The sequence below is a fragment of the Leptosomus discolor genome, chromosome Z (assembly GCF_034619465.1).
Source record: "Leptosomus discolor isolate bLepDis1 chromosome Z, bLepDis1.hap2, whole genome shotgun sequence".
NCBI classification, from domain to species: domain Eukaryota; kingdom Metazoa; phylum Chordata; class Aves; order Leptosomiformes; family Leptosomidae; genus Leptosomus; species Leptosomus discolor.
Genome location: NC_141419.1, coordinates 67,802,273 through 67,823,787, shown reverse-complemented (window position 1 = coordinate 67,823,787; position 21,515 = coordinate 67,802,273). Strand labels below are relative to the sequence as shown.

The 21,515-nt window shown below is 39.6% G+C and overlaps 1 protein-coding gene across 2 annotated transcripts in view; it reads left to right on the top strand.

Annotated features, from left to right (window-relative positions):
* Positions 1 to 102: 102 nt before the first annotated feature.
* The window catches only part of DMGDH (dimethylglycine dehydrogenase), a 45,995-nt gene continuing 24,582 nt past the window's right edge, over positions 103 to 21,515 (top strand). Inside the window, exons 1-8 of one of the 2 annotated variants that reach the window (XM_086479708.1) lie at positions 103 to 185; positions 236 to 494; positions 2,244 to 2,409; positions 9,346 to 9,444; positions 10,789 to 10,953; positions 11,410 to 11,614; positions 18,256 to 18,504; positions 19,719 to 19,917. In XM_086479708.1, coding sequence (XP_086335834.1) covers positions 373 to 494; positions 2,244 to 2,409; positions 9,346 to 9,444; positions 10,789 to 10,953; positions 11,410 to 11,614; positions 18,256 to 18,504; positions 19,719 to 19,917 — 1,205 coding nt within the window. In that variant the 5' untranslated portion in view covers positions 103 to 185; positions 236 to 372. Of the gene's footprint in view, positions 186 to 235; positions 495 to 2,243; positions 2,410 to 9,345; positions 9,445 to 10,788; positions 10,954 to 11,409; positions 11,615 to 18,255; positions 18,505 to 19,718; positions 19,918 to 21,515 lie in introns of those variants that run through there. The other variant, XM_086479707.1, reaches the window with a different exon arrangement.

The following is a 21,515-nucleotide window of genomic DNA, read 5'->3' as shown; positions in this document are numbered from 1 at the left end:
GAGTCTGCCCCGACGGCTCGGCGCGAAGCTCAAGATAACCCCGAGCGCTCAGGCGGCGCTTTATAGCCCGGGGAGGAGGCGGGCTGCGGTGGGCAGCTGCGGGCGACGCCCCCGGCCGGCCCGGCCCCTGACCCCGCGGGGCGCCCTGGCAAGGCCGGGGCTGCCCCGCGTCCTCCCTCCGCCGCGCCCCTCTACCTGGAGGTCGGGAGGCGCCCGGTTGCGCCCCCTCGGGCAGACCTTTGGCCAAGGGGCGGGCCGGCGCCCTCCTCCGTGAGGGCTGGCCTCGGCGGGGTCCGGGACGGGCCGGGAAGCCGTCGGGAGAAGCGCGGAGCCAGCGCTGTCCATCCCTGCCGCGGGCGGGCCGTGTGCGGGATGAGCGCGGCGCTGCGAGGAGCCTTGCGGCGGCTGCGGCCGCCCCACCAAGGCGGCCGGCCCGACCCCCTCGCCGCGGCTGCCCTGCGGCCCCTCGGCGGCGGCGCGGGCGCCCAGGGGCGGTGAGTGCGGGCCGCGGGCCGGGGCGGGCCAGGCCGGGCGGGCGGGGGGCGGCGGGGCGGTGCGGGCGGAGGAGCCGTTAAGGGCGGTGGCTGTCAGCGCACGGCCGCCCCGCCGCCCCCCGGCGCGAATCCCGGGGGTGAAGCTACCTGGCGGGGCTGGGAGGGGAACGGACTCCTTCTACCGGGCTGCGGTGCTCGGACAGCTCCCGGTCGGCGTCACCGGACCGCGAAGGCTTCTCCCTCCCCGTGGGCAGGAGGCGCACCTTGCCGCTGCGCCTCGCGTGTCCGCGTCCAAGACCAGACCCAGCCCGGGGCAAGCGAGTCGCCGACGCGGCACAGAGAGAGCCCTCCTGTTGCGTTCTGGGCCAGATCGGTGAGCAAGAAATGGTCTGGTTTAACTGGCACGAGCGAACACCTGGGTAAAACGTGTAGGTGACAGGGAAGGTACCCCCCGCTCTCTCACCTGGCTCCTGGGTTTGAAAGAAAAGGTTTGAAGAGAGCTGAAAGTCGGGTGAGGAAATCTCAAACTCATAGCGTAAAAGAAGCATGAGCAAAGCCTCCTCGCTTGACCTTTGTTACCATGTGCCTCAAAATTCAGTAGTGGAGCCGGCGTAAGGGTCACACGTCTGGCTGTTAAACAGCTTGCTGCTAACTTGCAAAAATTAATATGTAATCTCAAAAAAGAACATGTGCACGTGTGTGGTGCACCAAAGACAGAAAACCTGTGGTGTCCATTGCTCCCATTTATTTTACTTTTCATTCATTGCTATGTAGTGGATAAGCATGGTGTGTATTCCTCCTGCATTTGCGTTTAAAGTGTCATATTTTTTTAAAGGACCTCCATTCATAACACATACAACTAATAGCTTTGACTTCTGAGTGGAGGGTGTGTGGAAGACTAGTTACACATTAGAAAGCCTTTTGCCAGAGAAGTTGCAAAAGCAAATGTACAAGGAGGGGGAAGATAAAATTGAGTATTGATTAACTGAAGGGAGGGAGATTGTGGTTTCACAGTAGTCTGTGCTGCTGCTGTATGAAAAAGTCCTACCTTATCTTGCATTTGAAAAAAATGGCTTTTTTTTTAAACTGGGAGAAATTTCCTGATCTGGCTTGGTGCCTGACTGTGGATGGGGCAGTAGAGGGGGGGATCAGATGAGATGGAGGAGAATGAGGCTGCCTATGGCAACAGTTCTGGTTTATGCTGGCTTAAAGTGGTTGTGAAAATGCAGCATGGTGTAGTAGCAGGTGTGAGCCATTGACAAAACCCTGTTTCTATGATGTTCTTACTTCAGAGAAATAGAAGACATCCAAATAGAAAGAACATGAAAATAAATACTAAGTTTCATTGTTCATGAACACGTACACTCATGTAGTCTGCTGACATTGGCTCTAGAAATTTGTTAAGGAGCCTTACTAAGCAGACACTTTTTAAAGACTTTGTGTTGGGTATAATGTAGTACTTCCGAAAAGTCAGGTTTTGACACTGTCATTTTGGGGGTACAGTTTCTTACTGAGAAATAGGATATGAGGGTATATTGGACAAATAACAAAGATGTAAAGTTGTGAGTGGAAGCCAACTTGCTGGTTTTTGTATTACTACTGTTTATGTATATGAACCAGGTTACATTGTCAGATGTGTCTAAACTCCCAAGCAGGCACCAAGTTATATTATGATTGGAGCAGTAAACAAAAGATATGGACAAAAGTGCAATTGTCTTTTTGTAACTGTCTAATATTTTTTCCCCCCAGGAAAGAAACCTCATCACCTTCCTTGCAGAAAGACAGAGCAGACACAGTGATCATTGGAGGTGGTTGCATTGGTGTGAGTCTAGCCTATCACTTGGCTAAGGCTGGCTTGAAGGATGTTGTTCTGCTAGAAAAATCTGAGCTCACTGCAGGATCTACTTGGCATGCAGTAAGAAACGTTTTGGTAATCTCTCAGATTAACAGGAGCTTGTGTGCCTAACAGTGGTGGAAATCTCATTACCTTTATATTCCCTGGCTTTCTAGAGATTAACTGCCTTGGTTATTTTATAGATACAAACTTCAGCATTGGGTTCTTTATAGATTGGCTGTATGGATTTTGAAAAGTTGGTTCAGCTATCCATAGTACACCTTTCTCAATATAAAAACGGTGATGAATACCATATTTTGAAATTACTAAAAGATAACTTAGTATTATTATACATTTTTGGCAGTTAATTCGATTTAGACTTTAAACTTGCACTTTTTAAATTTAAGACAATTTATACTGCAGACTTTCTCGTGGAAGTGGTTGCACTGGCATGCATAAAACAGAAATGTGAAATTTGGCATGTTTTTATATATGTGCGATCCTGAAAAAGAGGTGATCAAGAAGCAGCATCAGTGTCCAGTTCTCAGAGAATATCACTGTCCCAGAAACTGATTCTTATTAGAGACAAGAGCTTTCTTTCCTGGCACTGCTGACGTTACACAAAATCTTGGAGGAGTGAAGCTAACAACTGTACACTGTGGGGGTTTTTTTAAGACCAAACGTTTGTCTGTACTCTAAGGAAAAGAACTAAAAAGATATATGTGTAATAATGACAGGGTGGGGACATGTCCTATAATAATGCTAATCACATGGACATACTGGTGCACAACATGCATGTATGTAATTACATCTTTTGTATGTCAATGTCTGGAGTAGGTAGTGTAACAAAATGAAATAAAGCTTGCCACAATAATAGAGGCTTTTTTCCGTTCATTTCCAGCTATGCTTAGCTGAAATTTGGAGAATGTTATCCCTGTGTGTAGTGATACAGAAGAGTAAACACCCAACAGTTTACTGTCTTTAGAACTACTCTGTTAATACGATAGAGCATTTATGCAATATTTATAACTATAATATCTCAGTTGTTTCCAGGAACAAATTAAGGAGTATGACTTGGATGAATTATATTTGATTTGTATTCTCATACTGCTCCCAGGGGAGGAAGTCTGAAGTTTGAAATGTTTCGCCTTAGTGCAGGTGGTTTGTGTCTTTGGGGCCTTATGAGAGAACAATATTAAAAAATTAAATGGAAAAAAAATCACAGCCTGGAATATAAGTAGGTCTATACTTCATTTTACTTGCTTTTCAACAAACAAAGCAAAAGAAAACACACTGTATGGAGTTAGAAAAAAAACAAAATTCAGTAAGTACGTCTCTTTTAGACAGTCATACCACAGCCGGTGCACTTCAGCAAGCAGAGCAATACCATGCATAGTGTCAGATCATGCATCTTGTGTGTTGAATCGTAACTATGAAATGCTCAAAGAAATACTTTGACTTAAGTACATGGGTGAGGCACAGACTGAATTCTATTTACCTGATGCATAGACAGAACAATATGTGTGTAAAAAATAATAAAAATCCCTCATTGAGTCAGAAACCAAAATCATGACTGGGGAGTTGTGGCTACACCTTTCCTTTGTTCTTGTTACACTCGCTCGCTGTAGCTTGTTGCCCATAACTAAAAGCAACCTCTCCTTCAGTATTTTTGCCCTCACTTCTCGGTGAATGCAGCAATGGATCACCGAGTAAGGAACGCTGCTTCAAAGGTAGGGAGGGACCTGGTTTGCAGCAGAGAAAATGTCTGTGCTACAGCTATTGAGAGGGCTGCCTTGTGGCATTGGTTGCAACAGAATTTAATACAGCAAGACACTTAGTTATGGGACAGGTTAAAATGGATAACTGTTAGTTACACTGCATGGTGCACTGGGTCTTTTCATTGAACTCAGTATTCGAGTGCTGTTTCTGAAGATGAAAAAGTTGGTGATAGGCCTGTTTCAGATGATGAGAAAGATCAAAACTGTGACTCTGAGTTCGTTATACTAGGTACAGTGCATTTATCAGTGTTTTTCTCACAGTGATACAGTACTAGATACAGCTGAAAACTTCACATAGACTTAATACATGAAATGGCATGTAGTGTGCTCCCGGCAGCCACAAATGTTGAAAGTCTGGGTCAGATGTTGCCATACTTTCCCTCTTTCACGGCCCAGTAAGTTCTGCCAGAGCTCAGGATCATGTTTCCTATAGATCAGATTCCTGCTAGTGTTGCCGCCAAAACTTTCTTCCACTTCTCAGGTCTGAGATAAATATGTCTGACTTTCATGTGTGTTATTAAAACAGCACAGAAAGTGTGCACATTTTTATATTACCAGTAATAAGAAGACATAAATAACAGAGCATGTCCTGCTCATTTTTATACCTATCTAAGCACGACAAAGTAGTAGTTATTATATGTGTGTAATAATTTACTTAGGCTTTAAAAACTCTTGAAGTTACACTATTCTGCAGGTCAGATAATTGGCACTCATACTGAAACCCTAGGAAGGAAGCATGTGTAACTCACTCAGCCAATAGACTTTTTTGTGTTGTTACTTTTTTTAAAAGGTGTTTTCTTAGAAAGTGTTTAACATACCACTCTGTTATGTGATACTTTCTCTTGCAACATGCAATTGATTTTGCTGCTGAGTTAATAAAGCACAGCGCAAGACAAATAAAAATTTGTTACAACTTGGTCAAACTTGCGAGAACAGAGAATACAGGCTCTAACAGTGTTAATACCATTTTCCTTCAGAGCGCTAATTTAATAATGCCATTAGTATAAAATCTGAAACAGACTGGAATAGAATAAAATTGATACATAAACATTTCAACATATAAAAATTTCAACTATAAAAATGCTTTAAAATCTCTGTGTCAATTCTCATAGCAAAGTGCCCATTCTCAAAATTATTTTCCCAGATCTGTTCACCTACAATAACAAAATCTCTCTTAACAAAAATAAAGCAAAACCTAGAGCAAATCTCCTTCAAATACAAGAATGGTTCACCCTGAAACTTTGGGAAAAAAGTTGACACATTGGGAGGCCAGCTGGGCCAGACAGGGAGCTCATAACTGAGTTCTGGGGTAAAAATGCAGCATACAGGAGGTAAAAGCAGGAAAAGGCTACAAAGGGGCAATTTAGAAACATTGCCTGGGCATGTGAAGGGAATGTTAGGAAAGCCAAAGCTCAACTAGAGTTAAGACTTGTAAGGAGCATCAAGGACAAGAAGAAGAGGTTCTACTGCTGCAATAGTAGTAAAAGGCTGAACAAGGAAAATGCAGGACCATTGCTGAATGAGGTGGGTAATTTAGTCACAGTGTACACTGACAAGACTGAAGTTCTCAGTGCCTTCTTCACCTGAGTTTTCACTGACAAGGTTTCTCAGGCCTCTGTGCTCTGAGCAGGGTTGAAGAAGAAGAGGAACTACAAGCAATGGAGGAGGATCAAGCCAGGGATTACTGGGAGAACTTTTGACTCATCCACGTACATTGGTCCAGATAGGCTGCATCCAATAATGCTCCTGATGGCATTGCAAGGCCACAGATGTATCACCTTTGAAAGACTGGAGATTGGTGGAGCTGCCCAACATTTGGAGACGGGCACATGTATGCATCTTTAAAAAAAAGCCAGACGGGCGAGCAGAGGAGCTAAAGGCCAGCTACTTTGGTTCTTGGGAGAATTATGGAGCGAGTCTCAGATCTGAGCCCATAAGGAGAAAAAAGGTGATTGGAAACAGCATAGATGTGCCAAGTGTAAATCGTGTCTGAACAAAACTGATTGCCGTTATGATAAAATGACTAAATTTGTAGACAAGGGGAGAGCCATTGATGTCACTTACCTAGATTTTAGCAAGATTTTAGACACTGCCTGCTATGATAATAATATATTCAACTGAAGATGTTATGGTCTGTATGGCTGGACAACTAGATAGTTAAAAGACTGCTTGGATGGTTGGGCTCAGAGGGCAGTGGTTAATGGGCCATACTCTACCCAAAGCCTGGAAATAAAGGGAGTGTCACAGGGATCTGTCCTGGGACCCATCCTGTCTAATATCTTTATCAATGATCTGGAGTAGATGGCAAAGTACATGCTCAGCAAATTTGCAGTTGACACCAAATGGGAGGACCAGTCAATGCACTCAAGGTCAGGGCTGCCATGCTGAAGGACCTAGATAGGCTGGAAGGACAGAAGGACAGGAACTTCATAAAGTTTAACGAGGACAAATGCAAAGTCCCATACTTGGCCAGGGAAGGAGTGCAGTCTCTGTCCTTGGAGATTTTCAAGACCAGGCTACAGAAAATCTCGAGCAACCTGGTCTGATTCGTAGCTGACCCTGCTTTGAGTATAAGGTTGGATAGTGACCTTCTGAGGTCTCATTCAATCTGTTTATTTTATTATTATTCTTTTATGATTCTATGATCTTAATTTGTATGTAGTTTGGTCAGGTTATAGTTGTCTCCCAGCTGGACTTTGGAAATCAGAAACATTTGTTACCTAAAGCCAAAAGGCATAAAATGTGTTTAAAATTCTTTTCTTCACTTAAAAATATCAGAGAGATAGGTTTTGATTTAATTCTTGCAGTTAAATGTTCTTGAATGTATACGGTTTTATAGCTAACTTGCAAGTCATTTATAGTTCATTTGGTTCAAAATGACTTTACTAACAGTGACCACTAAAATGTAATTTCCCTACATCTGGGAAAATAGCAGAAGACCAGAAAATATTTACATAAATAAAAGAACACAGTAAAAATAATATGACAAAAATTTCAGGTACAAGTAAATGAATTACTCATAGGTTATTGTACATGGCTAAAGAAATGTAAATATTTCAATGTCTAATGTATTTCTTTATTCTGTATACACAGAAAAAAGGTCCTTAGGACTTATTATTTAAGAAACAAACAAGTTTTAATTACAAATTCTGTAGTGAAACAGTCCTGGGGTTTAGGCTGAGGTAATTAAAATAAATGTGTTCACAACAACATAAAAACAGATGTATCCAATGAGATCAAAAATACGTTTAGTCAAATATCTCATCTCCAGCAGTGACCAATATGATGATGATCTGATATGATAATGAGAAAAGGACAAGCAACATTTTTCAGGCTATTAATAGAGCTCAAGGACTTTCTGAATCCGACATGCCTGCTTTGTGCTTAATGTGGCCCTTAGTAGGTTTACCTTCCTCCTACAGATTTGTGCAATCACTTTTTAAACTCAGATTGTTGAGGTAGTGAACAGTACCAAACATACTTAGGGAACTAGAACCAAATTGATTAATAAAATACAGGCACAACTGAAAAATATAATACTGGTAAATTATTATTTTACACTTTTTTTCCATTGGTTTATTTTGGGATTTCAGTCATGTGGTACACTATGATATCCTATATAAACTTCAAGATACCAGAAAAATAAGATTCTCACAAAGAAAGGTGGGAAAAACTTTTAACACCGTGGCTAATGTAAAGACCTACAATCAGTAATGCCAGACAGTTATCATGCTGTTGCTCTGAAGATATTGAGTACCTGTCATCTCAAGCAGTGAGTATAATTTATGGGTTTTGGTGGAAATGATATCTCAGTGTAAGCCATTTGCTAAGAGCAATTTGAAGCTGTCTGTTTCTTGAAGAAAAAGATGTGAAGCTGCACCAAGAAAGATGGGTCAGAAGAGGCCATAGTTTAAAAAAAATGAGGATATGTGATCTAATTCATGCCATATATGTTGATATTAGTTATACAGAAGCGTAATATTTAATTAAATTAGTTTGAATTAAAATATATCTTTAAAGACCACTAAATCTTGCTTTTGTTATTCATATGTGTACAGTTACTCCAATAGCTTTAAAAGTTAAAGCGTTAAAATATGCAGCACAGAACAGAGTTGGCAAGTTAAAATCAAGAGCAGTTAATGTATACGCATACTAGCCAACTTAGAAGGAAACCCTGCTATATGCGTTACTTTTCACCTTTGTATTTCCTTCTGGTTTTTTCCTCAGAATGGCAGTGAACTCAAAGGTGGACTCTGATGTCTAGCCCCCTTAACTGGAACAACTGTAACTATTAATAACCTCTATTTCAGTTGGCAAAATATGCCTTATATATGTATAAAATTTAAATCAGTGTAGCTACCCATCCTGAAAACCTAAGGTAATTTTGCATTTCTGTTGTCTCACTTGGAAGAAGGGTTTTAGTGATATGTCAAATTCAGGAAATACAAAGACATACGCTTAATTTCAGTAATATTTTAATTCTGCTTTTTTAAAAGAGCTAAGTCTGCAGTTATTACTGTCATTAGATTGACGCAGCTGTCTCTATTGTAAGCAGGTGAACAGCTTCCTTAAATACAGAAGAGGCTGGTTGCATGAACCTTTGCATGAACCCGAAAGGGCTTGACAGCTTTCTAAAGTCAGACCTGGTAAAATGATGTGCAAAATACATACAGTAATATCTCAAGCTACTTCTGAAATGCAGCAAATGCTCTTTTAACTGCCACGTGAGACAACAGTTGAGAGTAGAAGAATAATGACTCCACCATCCTGCTGTTCATGCCCCAGGAGAGTAATAACACTTGTTAAGGTCTGGTCTTTCTTAAGGTTTGGTTTCTCTTCCATCTCCATCTGCAAGAAGGAAAAGATCTTACTACAGGACCTTTAATCAGTTGGTTTAGTTGATCAGGAACTGAGTTGCACGTCTCTTCCAGAAGATTTGAAGCAGACAACTGAATAATTTAAGGAAGAAAGGAAACCATAGGAGAGAACAACTGCAGCAGTATCATAGGTTGACAAATTTGATGAGAAAAAACAGGTGGAAAAACACGTGTGCAGAGAACAAGAATGCCATGAGTAGGTGAAGGATTTTGTTTTTATTTTTGTAGCAGTTGGCTCTATCCATGTGTTGCTTTTCTTTACAGTATCTTGACAGTTACTTTTTGAATGACAGTTGGAAGGAGTGAAAGAAAACACTGCACTTCTAATCATATCTCTATGTTGTTCCTATTTCTTATTTGAGGCTGGTTTAACTACTTATTTTCATCCTGGAATAAACCTGAAGAAGATTCACTCTTACAGCATCAAACTCTATGAAAAGCTGGAAGAAGAGACTGGACAGGTAATCTCCTTAACATTTAAAGTATTAATTCAGATCAATGCTAACCTTACTAATAGTCTTACAAAAAAGTTTGGAGTTGACAGGTTGTATATGTGTGCATTCATGACTATCATAAGTCTCCCTTTTTATTGAAATATATTCTGCCTGCGCATCTATGCTATAGTCTGGCGCTTAGTTACTAAATATTTTAGATGGTTTCCCAGATCCCTCTGAAGTTTAAGGGAATGGTTTTCATAAAACATCTCAGAAGCACAGCAGACTGAGAGTCTGCAACTTTGGGTTGGTATAGGAGTTAAAATAGCATCAAGGATCTGGAATGAACGGATTGATTATGATACATTCCTGCTTTAAACATGTCTACTTAAAAATTCATATGATATGATGCTGTCTGTACTTGAGAAGATTGCTGCAATTCCTCCCATCCCTTTCAGAGATGCATTTTTATTTAGTGACTTGAGGAATGGGTATGCAGAGAAACACAGGGGTCGTCTCATTTATCTGGCACCATTCAGGCATATAGGTTTCATTTACTAAGCTCAGGCTTGCTTCAGACTGCAGAAGAAATTGCATGATCCTCATTGCGCTAGTCTACAAACTTGACAATTGTAATAAGATGCTTTTTTCTTCTTTCTGCTGCTCAGCTAGATAAGATACTACAGGAGATTATCATTGTGAGTTTCACTACAAGACTTACTCAGCCATATTAATGTCTTGTGAGGTAACACAGAAAAGGTAAAGTAAGTAGTGTGTACCAGAAAATGATCATTGAGTGTCCAGCTATATATGGATTTCTACTTTATTAAAAAAAAAAAACAAACAAAAAACAAAAACCAAAACCCAAACCAACCAAACAAATAAAAAAAGGCAGGTGGTTATTCATTACGTCAATAAAGGTGCTTAGTCAGTTAGATTTATTCTGCAGCATTGCAACAGCAAATTATGCAGGTGATAGACTTTAATATAAACTATATATTTATTTTTGAGGTTTATCAGATCCTATTTGTGAAAGTGCATGACTGCGTAATTTAAAATATTAATCAAATCTTAATAAAAATAATAGTATCATGATACTAAAAAAAGTTATTGAATGCAATAAAAGCTTTTACAACTGTTTTGAAGATAGTATGGATTGACCTACAAGTTAATATGATAACTTTTTAAAAAATTTTATTTTCTCTAGGAGTTTACATCTATCCTGTTCCTTCAAGGGCATCTAACTTATTGGACTCTCTTTTCAGTGATGTTAGTGGCAAAACTCCTGTAGACTTCCCGTGGAATAGGAACATGCATTTATGGAGATAAGTAAAGATTTTTCCAGTAGTTCACTTTTGCTCTTTGTTTTAGGCTGTGGGGTTTCATCAGCCTGGCAGCATCAGAATTGCCTCAACCCCTACAAGGGTGGATGAATTCAAATACCAAATGACTCGTGCTGGTTGGCACCCAACAGAGCAGTACCTAATCACGCCTGAGAAAGTACAAGAGCTATTTCCCTTATTGAACATGGATACGGTAAAGAACCTAATTTTATGAAAAATAACTTCCATTGCAATTAAATATTGGTCTATCAGATAAGTAGACATAAAGTCTATTTCCTTTATACAAATGGCACAAGAAATTCTTGTTTTGCAGTGAAAAAAAGATGCATTATAAACAAAAATCACTCACACACATTTTAGTGTATACTGTATAGTGCATACTATACTGTGCATAGTATTAATTATATATATATATAAATTACATATATGTAATATTATAATATTAAAGCATTGCAGCGTTTGAGAACTGAGCAATTTTTCTTCCTTAGGCCTTTGCTAAGTTGGATAGCTGTAGCCCTGATATTATTACATGTTTTGATTTGACTCCTTAAAGTTTACTGCATTCAAGGAATAAAGCATTTTTTACAAAATTAGTTAATTTTGATGAATTTTAATTTTTTTCATTTTGTGGTATTTTACCTCCACTTAGGTTTTAGCTGGCCTGTATAACCCTGGAGATGGTCATATTGATCCCTATTCTCTCACTATGGCCTTGGCTGCAGGAGCCAGAAAATATGGTGCCCAATTAAATTACCCTGTCCAAGTGACAAATCTGAACTCCCGATCAGATGGAACATGGGAAGTTGAAACTCCACTTGGGATAATTCAAGCAAAGAGAGTTGTGAATGCTGCAGGTAGGATTTAACATCAGCATTTGTATACTCTTCAGATTTACAAACTAGCTGACACAGAGCATCTGTACTGAACTGTGTGCATTACAGTTATATGTAATATAAGTTTTTGAACATTCACTTGGTTTCGGGTAAAAGGTACTTTGCACATATCACTTTACAGTATTGTGAAAATTTAGCTCCTACGTTAATTGTCCTTTATTAGGCAATAAAAAGATTTCTTTCTGGTCTGTCTCCAGCAGTTACTAGTCAGACTGGCTCATTAGATTTTAGTAGTAGAAGGGACATTTACTGGTTTACAGTAAGTTGTGTAGAAGAGAGGCTACTGTCTATGCATATTGTCCTTTAAAATCTCATGGAAACTACTTAGGAAGGGACACGTGATGTACAAATGAAGTAGAAATGTCTTCACTGTTTTTTCAAAGAGGCTGAGGATTTGCAGCAAGTTAAGATAACCCTACCTATTTCAGTATTATCTTTCTCTAAGATTTAGCTGTATCCACATATCCTTGAAACAGAAGATGTTTGTTGCCCTTTGAGTAGTATTTTAAACATGCACTTGGCTTAACAATACATTTTTTCATGTAATAAAAATTTCCTAACTCAAAGGAGATTGTGTTTACATATGCAATTTTTATTCTTCATTGTGTTAAAGAGGCTAAACTGATGTTTCTGCCTCAAAAAACATTTGGGCAAGAGTCATTCGGCTTTGTGTCTGTTTTCCTAAACAAGTCGATAGGTCTAAAAATCTGTATTCAGTCTAAACTTTACTTATTTTTTTACTGCTTTATACAAGGTATAGAAAAATATATTATTGGAGAAACTGTTGTCACCACCTATCCAAAGCGTGCCTTCTGCTTCCTATTAGAACACTTTGGTTTTTCAATTGTTCGAAAACACGCTGAATATTTACCATTTGGATGAAATTTTTGCCGACTTCCTGTCTCAAACTGAATCATATCTGCATTTTTAGGACATGCATCTTTCATATGTCCCATCTCAGTGAATAATCAGGCTTCAGCAGGCAGCTGTGATGGCTCAAGAGGACTTTCTCTTCTTGCGCAGATGGGACAAGTGAACTGAGAGCAAGGATATTTCTTTATATTTCCTTTCTAAATCTGTGCAGTGGAAAAGAAAAAAGCATGTATTTCTACCGCAAAGCAGATAAAATGACAAAGTTGAATGAGACAGGGACATTTCTTGTTGGCGGGTAGAATAACCATGGCTGACAACTGGAATTATGAGTGAGCTGAGCTGGAAAAGAAATAGATTGGAAGAGTGAAATGCTTGGGAAAAGTTCTGGGAGGTGCTTGGGAGCACTGGCAGCAAGTGGAACAGTTGTGTGCTAGAGGACTTGCTGAATATGGAAGCTCAGACTGGGAGGGACTGTTGGGGATGGCAACAGTGGGGTTGACACCACAGAGAGGGATAGTGGAAAGGGATCTGACGTGCTTCATTAAGGGAACTGGAGCTGGAGCTAAAAGATTAGGAAGGATACTTGAGGAATTGTTGTGTGTAAAACTGTGACTGGAAAACTGGGGTCACCTGATCTGTCTAAGCATGAAAGACTAGCAGAGTAGCAAGGGAGAGGTAGGTGGGAGTAGATTGGAAAGAAGAGAAGTCAGGTGGGACAGGATTTGGCAAACAAGGGAGACTGACTTGCAAATGCAGACAAAATAGCTGAAGAAGGATGTAAGGACTGGAGTAAGAAGAATAGAGTTTGAGACAGCAGAAAAGAAGAGCAGGTACAGGAGAAGCAGGGATTGGGAAGAGGTAATGGGATAGAGAGAAATTTGGAAGGAATGGGGTAAAAGGAACTCTGTGAGGACGAACTTTACTGGGTGACCATTCTTTCAGTGTCTGGGATGTACACAGCCCTGTGTTAGATTATTCCAGGCTTACAGTAACTGGGAAATGCATTGAAAAGTGTGTTTTCTTACCATATGCCTCCCATATATAGGAGATCACCTGGTATTGATAAAAGCCTAGCTAAAATAGCAGGGATCTGAAAAAGTTCTGAGGTTCTAAGCATGGTCATGAGTGCCACACAATGACATTTTGGAGAGAAAGAGGACTAGAAGAGTTCAGTGTGTGTTTTAGAAAGCAACCAACCATGCAAACAGGGAAACCATATTCAAAGAATTTTACTTAGACTGAAAAGTCAAGCACTTAGAAGATGAGAGGCATTGATATTTGATTGCCTTTGGACTGTCCGTTCACCGCTTTCGGTCAAAATATCATAAGCTCTCTTACTGATAGGATCCTTATGTCATTTGTTACACAGTATGGATATATTGGTCTGGGAGTGATCCAAGATTATGGAAAGGAAAGGCAGGTCTTTTGGCAATCAGGCTTCTTATTCAGGCCACAAACATCTAGGCACTCATTATTCCTAACTGTTGGCTCTGCATCATGTGGATGAAGTATCACAGATGTAGTAATTTCCTCATATTTTTTTAGTGCAGTTATCTTTCTTTGGCTTACGTATCAAGTTGAGATTAGGCAGTTTTCTAGTAAATGCTTTTCAAAGTTTATTTGCAAAAATTAGAATGCACCCTTGTGAAATTTTCATAAGTCTTTTTTTTATTATTGAATAAATTATTAAACCAACAATATATTTAGTTAATTCTCTTGTGTAGTTAAGTGTTCAGCCAAAATGAACATTTGAAGTACATGCTGCTTAATATTCCGTCTAAGTATTGAAATCAATACTGTATAACATATATCTCTTATAAATGTTCTCTCAGCTAACATTCATTCTTCTTCTCAGCCATGCCTCATTCCACTACAAATCATGACTGGTATAATTCAGAGCTCATATTTTAGGCTCATGTTGCAAATATGAGCAGAGAAAAATATATCAGAAGGCTCTCCACTTTCTCTCTCCCCCCTCATCCCCCAACTGACATCTGCTGTGGAACTGGAATAAACTAGTTTCAACCAATCTTTAGCTGTTCCTCATGTGAGATTTCCATTTTGGAAGAAAGCAGATGCCTAATAAATAATCCCTGACATGAACTAACTGGTACTGAGCCTGCTGAAGTGATTTGCAGCCTACTTATAACGGAATGTTTGATTAAAATCTGCAAAAATAGTGAATTTACTTTGTATATACAGTGTGTGTGTGTGTATAAGCACACATCTGCAGACATGTACACACTGTGTATACAACCATTTATATATATGTAGTGATGGAAGATTTTCTTTTTTAAAAGGAAGAGATAGTCGGACTACATAGTTCAACAGATATGCTAGGTAACACTACCACTAAATATTTCAGCATCAGATGTTTGCAATCTTTACAATTTAATCTTCACCAATGTCCTAGAGATATAATTTATGCCTTCATTTGTCTCTGCTATGTGCGATAGGACTTGACATCTGCTTCCAATTAGAATTTTGTTTCAGAGAACATATTCTTCCTTTTGCCATTTTTGTTCTTGTAATAGTTTTGCACATAGTTCAAAAAGTTTAAACAAAGAACTATAATATTTGTTATTTACTAAATGTCAGCTGTTCGTAGTCTAAGCAATTAAATAAACGCTTATCATAAGTGTGATGTTTTTAAAAGTACAATATTTAAGATTTTATTTTGAGTAACCCTTAACTATTTGGCTTTAATTCAAAAGCAGTTTAAAATCATCTGTGTTTGTAATGTAAACTGCAAATTTAATGGCTAAGAAACTTAATATTATTTTGAAAGAAATAAAGTTAAGTTTCAAAGAACTGAAATTAAGTCTACCATTTTTATTTTCTTTGAGGAGCTTGAATATGATTGCTGCCTATATTTTCCCACTGATTCTGTTTTAAGGAGTAAGCAAAATAGTGAGTTTATTAGAAGCACATTCCCAGAGCATTATTTCTTTTCCAAATATCTCTTTAAGTCCAAGCAATTTTGGCAGGAAAACAGTGGACAATACTAGAGATGGAATTTTCTACCACTTTACCCTTCCTTCTCCTCTGTGGATCATTAGTGACCCTACGTTAAAATAGGTTTTTTTGTAGGTGACACAGAAATGCCCAAATCAAAAAAAGTTCCCTTAAGATTGTTAGTCTCCACTTAAATCCACAATCGTATTTGTCGTGTGTAACAGAGGAAAACCTTCAGATGTGCTAGTAATTCGACTTCATTAGAATTTTTTGTTTGGTTGTTTTTTTGTTTTGTATAAGGGAGCATAAACAATGTTTCCATACCCTTAAAGGATGTTTTGGATCACTCACTGTATGACTGTGGCATGATCTTCCCTGAGCCTATATAACTGACTTAAAAAGTGTTCTGTCAGTGAGTCTCCTTCAAGTGATGAGGATGTCATTAAGAAGTAAAAGCCCTACATATGATAAATGCAGAACCACAGATACTGGTTTTTAGTATTTACTGGGCAGGGGCTTTTAATTGAACAGATCTCTATATCATGATCCGCAGTTTCCTGCTCCCCTGCTTTAGCTGGCTGTCAGCAATTGTAAAGTGAGTCACCACAGAAAAAGTTTTCCTCAGAAAATTTGAATTTTTAAAATTGTGGGTATTAGGTCCTGTGGCTGGTTCATGATATTAAATAAGAGACTGACAGCCCTCCTGGTGTGAGGGAATGGCACAAGGCCAGCATAGCCCAGCTAAACTTTCCTAGTTGCCCTGGCTTTAGGCCATGTCAGAGATAAGAGGATGTATTCCCAAGCTAATGTCAGCAAGCAGCGCAGGCCAGCTGCTGCCCGCAGTACAGGGAGCCAAGCGTGGTGATAAGGCTGGCAGGGAAGGGGCTGTTCCAGCAAGGGCTCCATCCTACAGGGCACAGGGGAGGGAGCGGGGCATGCCCAGGACCTGCAGCTGCAGTCCAAGTCTCCAGAAAAGCTTGTGGGGATGGGGCATAGGCAGATCCATAGTGATGCAGCCAGTCTGAGGCCAAGCCAGGAACCTGATCCACGGGTCAGAAGCAGGTCTGGTGACAGTAGTCAGGGTCAGATACTGCCCAGCGATCAATAGGCAGGACCATAGAGATGAGACTGGGCTGAGGCCAAGCTGGGAAGTAGTCCACGGATCAGGGTCTGGATCAATGAGGTCCATGGCCAGGCACAGGCACGGTTGTGATAGAGCTGTAAACAGGCGCACTACAGTCAATCCAGCTCAGACAGGTTCTGAAGGCCCTGAGCTGACCTGAAATGTGGCTCCTGGGCGCATGGGCAGGAATATGGGTAGAAGTCCCAAGTGAAACTGTTCAGAATCATTAGTACCTCTTAGTACCCCCAGGGCCCTGAGAGCTAAATTTTGACCAGATCTTGGAGAGTATGGCATTGAAGAGACTGGTAGGAGCATTTGGATAGGACAAGTAAGCATCAAAAAGGAGGAAAAGTTGTATGTTAAGCTGGGCAACATGAGTGTAAGTCCCAGGAGAAGGGGAAACTGTGTTAGGTAGTAAATCTTGCTGAAGATATTATTTCCTAAACAGTTCAGAGTCAGCTGGTTACACAGGAGCCAGGCTGGCCTGCCTTCTTTTCCTGGGTGCCATACAGCACGTAGCCTTTTATTTGGAAGGCCCTCCTACCTCTTCCTCCTCTTCCACTTTGCCTTCCCCCAATCCTCACTCCCACACTCCCCTAAAACTCCTGCTTCATTGGGTTTTCCCCCTTCCTTCCCACTTCTGAGACCTCCACTCCTTGATCCAAAGGATCAGGAGAGTGGGGCTGAGGGATGTTCCAAGCTTCTTAGACCAGCTGCCACCCCAGTCCATTGCAACTGTCTGATTCCCGGGTCTGTATGTTCCAACCTCACAGCAGATGTGAGCCATGATGCAGAGCCCAAACTAATAAGTTTGACAGTTCAGTGACTTCCAGTCCTTGACTTTGACATGAGTACCTCACTAAGTGAATGTGTTTTACAAGCTTAACCTTAATAGAGAAGAATTAGGTCTTCTTTAACTTATGCCTAGTAGCATACATGAGTGGGCTGCAGGGGCAGGGAAATTGTTGCATGCATTTTCTGATCACAGTCTGTATCAAGACTTGTTCTTGTGTTTGTATCAAAGAACTTTTAATTGGTAAACTATGGGAGAGCACAATGACTACTCACCAAAACATACATCATAATGAATTGATTGCTATGTGAGAGACATAATTAGTATCAGTCACATGATGCATGTGAAAGAGGAGAGAAACTTACATTCTTGAGGTTAGGTGGCTAAAAATATTGTCTTGCTCTGTTGGGGTGTTAGGGTTTGACAGCTGTCTTGGTTGATAGTAAGAGGTTGGGTTAACAGCTGTGGTGTGAGCTAATTCTGATTCTTGAAGTGTCTCTGACTTTGCTAGGACTGCATTGCAGACCTACTTTACTGAAATAAAGCACGGGGTTTGTGGGACTTCAAATTATTTTCTGAACTTTTAGAAACCTAAATTATATTTTACCAATTTTATTATTTTAATATCTGTATACTACAATAATATATGGTAGTATAATTAGGAAGAAGGACATGGAATTATGGAGGGAAAATTTTGTTGGATAATATGAAAAATACTTTGAAAATTGGAAGTATGGAAAAAAATTTCTTTGTTACACTCCATAAAGCACAGTGCTTCCTGCAAATGTTTTACTGTTATTTTCTGTTCACTGAAATCAGTGTTTGAATATTTCTGTTCTGTTTTTTTGTCTTCTCTAGGCTTCTGGGCTCGTGATATAGGCAAAATGATTGGCCTGCAGCACCCTCTTATACCGGTTCATCATCAGTATCTTGTGACATCAGCTATCCCTGAAGTGAAAGCCCTAAAAACAGAATTGCCTGTGATTCGTGACTTAGAAGGATCGTATTATCTAAGGCAAGAAAGGGATGGTCTTTTATTTGGGCCATATGAAAGCCAAGAGAAGATGAAGCTGCAGGACTCATGGGTAACAAATGGAGTCCCACCGGGTAATTAAGAATATTAAATCTTTAAACTTGATAAGCACTAGCAAACATTTTGATATATATAAATCTCAGCCTATCATTCCGTCTTATGTGATGGAAAATCAAAAATATTTGCAATGAATGATTGTAACGCAGAAATATTTTTTTTTCAAAGAATATTTGTAACTTTAATGATAAGAGAGAATACAAATAAAAATGTAACATAACACAAAATACACATCTACAACATAGTCTTACCCTACTCTGTGAAGAGGTACCTGTGTGTTGTGATTAGATGCAGTCACCAAATCTGTGTTACGTAGCCTTTTGCAATCGAATAGGAATTTTCCTAAGTTACGGTGCTACAGTTCTCTCCGGTGTACTGATGGGAGCTCTGGATTTTTGCTGTTCCCCCAGAGATGATGTGGTTGTCAAATAGGAACACAGATATAGCAAAGGAATGTCTTAGACAAAATGCTGTACTCAGATATTGGTGCAAGAAAGCTGCAGATTTGTACAGAATTTTTGTACCAGAAAAATCCTAACTATGTCATACTGCTGCTTATTAAAAAAAAAAAAGGAAGAAAAAAATTGCTGTACTGTATCTAGGCACCAGCTTTCCAGTCACTTCTAGACAGAAAGTTATATTAAGTCAATAGTGTTGTTGTTGTAAAAAACACACAATGTGTTTCCTAAGGAAGAGCAATCAGCACTGCTGGGCTTTGGATTGCACTGTCACAACTTCCTGAACTTATTGTCTCCAGTAGTGTCAAATCCCTCTATAGGGTGATGTTCAATAATGCTTAGAGCCCAGACTGAAGGGTGAAATATATCTAAGAATTCCTTCAACACCATGGAAATCATAAACTGACATAGACATGATCTTTCTTCCCCCCACCAAATTGTGGGCTACTGAGAAAAAGAAGTGGGCTTTATTAACACAGAAGGAAATTTCTGTTTTTCTCCACTTCCTTTCTGCTTCATTGTTGAATTTACTTGACCTTAGGGTTAAACAAATACGAATAGAGGACAGTATAGCTGCAGTGACAGTAAACTTGATCCTGCAGGTAACTTGGGATTTACGCACACCATTTTTCTCTTGTGGGATGGCAAAGGCTTGACCATACTCACTGATGAATTCCATATAACTTTTATATATGTAAATTGCATAACTGTATTTAAAATGTAAGTATTTTCAGTGTAATTAAGTATATAATAAGAGTCAAATATTTGTGTAGGTTTTGGAAAAGAACTTTTTGAGTCTGATTTAGACAGAATAATGGAGCATATTGAGACTGCTATGGAAATGGTCCCCATTCTGAAAAAAGCAGACATCATAAACACAATTGCGGGTCCTATCACCTATTCTCCGGACATTCTTCCTATGGTGGGACCACATCAGGGTGTCAGAAATTACTGGGTGGCTATTGGTTTTGGGTGAGTAAATTCTTTGTGACAATTTTTGTCTGTCATATTGTTAAAATGGCAGTCAGCTCAAGCGTTGCACATTTTTATGGGTTTGGGCGTTGTTTTGCATATATTTTATGTAAAATGTAACTGGAAATAGTCTTAATTACCACTACCTACATAACAGAAGCTCAACTTTCTCTTCTACTTCTTCTTCATAACTCTTACTATTTTTTCCATTTCTTTCTTCCTTTTATTCTGGAGGCCACTATCTAAGACAGTTTATGGAGCAGCAAGAAACGGGTAGTACTTTTTGCTGCGCAGCAAGTACTTGTGCAGCAAGTTAAAGTCATAAAAGTGCTGGGTTTTACAATACACTTTCCAGTTCATGTATTGCTTTGAATTATCGTGTGTTCAACAGTCCTTTGGCATATGCAGAAACTGGTGTCACTGAAGTTGGGCAAGAACAAGTGGCACAGGGAGAACTTTTAATATGAAGTATTAATTTTTGGATGTAGAGTTGAAGGCATACTAAGTAGAAGGCATGGCCAGCGTACTGGATGACTCACTGCTCTAGGGATACGAACACCATAATGGTTCTGACTGTTGAAGTTTGAACTGAAAAATTATGTTGCTAGGTGTTGGAGAAAAGCAAATGAAGAGGGCAGTGTGACAACAGGAATGAGTGTTTTACTGGTGTCATTCTCCTGACCATTCTGATATTTTCTTTGAGTGTAATTTAAATCTCATATACTCTGGCTGCACTGAAGTCAGTGCTAAAACTCCTACTGACTTCTCTTTGATTGTCTTAGTTTGACCATTGGTTCAAGATGGATAGAATGAACTGAATACAATTCCAGGCACATGTTATTGAGCACATTCTGTTTACATTGCTTTTCCAATTGCCTAATTTGCTGTTCAAAATCCAGCTCAGCTTTTTCCAGTTTTCTTTCAATCCAAACCAAACAAAGCCTCAGATCATAAGATAAGGCAGTATCGCTAACGTGCTTTCTGAGGGCCTCAAAATAAAAAGGTTTGGTAATTTTGCAATGATTCATTGTGAAAGGTATTCACCTTTGCTGCTTGGATTAAAAAAAACCCGTTATCTTCTAGTATCATTTGCAGAACTTACAGTTACAAAAGTGATTGGCCTGTTCCTTGTGCACCAGGACAACTAATTAAGTCCATTACTCTGCTGCCAGACTTTGGAGCCTGTTTTCCTTCATTGGTGTCAACAGGAGCAGAATCAAAGTTCCATATAGGAAAAACTGAAGATCAGCATTAGATGTTTAAGTTTCTTTAAGCAACTTATTTCGGGAATTTGATTAGTCTTTAAATGTTTAGACACAGGTCGCAATAATGTTGCTGTCATTGGATTGCTTTGTCTGCTTTTGAGGGACTTTTGACTGTTCTACTCTTCTGGGTCACTGCAGTGTTTCTACCAGTGTTGTAATTTTTTGTGTGCATTAGCAAATCCTTATCTCATAGTCAATTAGCAGTGACATTGTGACAGAGGACTTAGTGCTGTTAGTTTAGAGGATTTTTATTATCAAAAATTAGCAGCTTGCTAGGTATTTTAATGTGCAAAGAAGTTAGTGAGTGTAGTTCACAGAGCTTGTAACACTGTT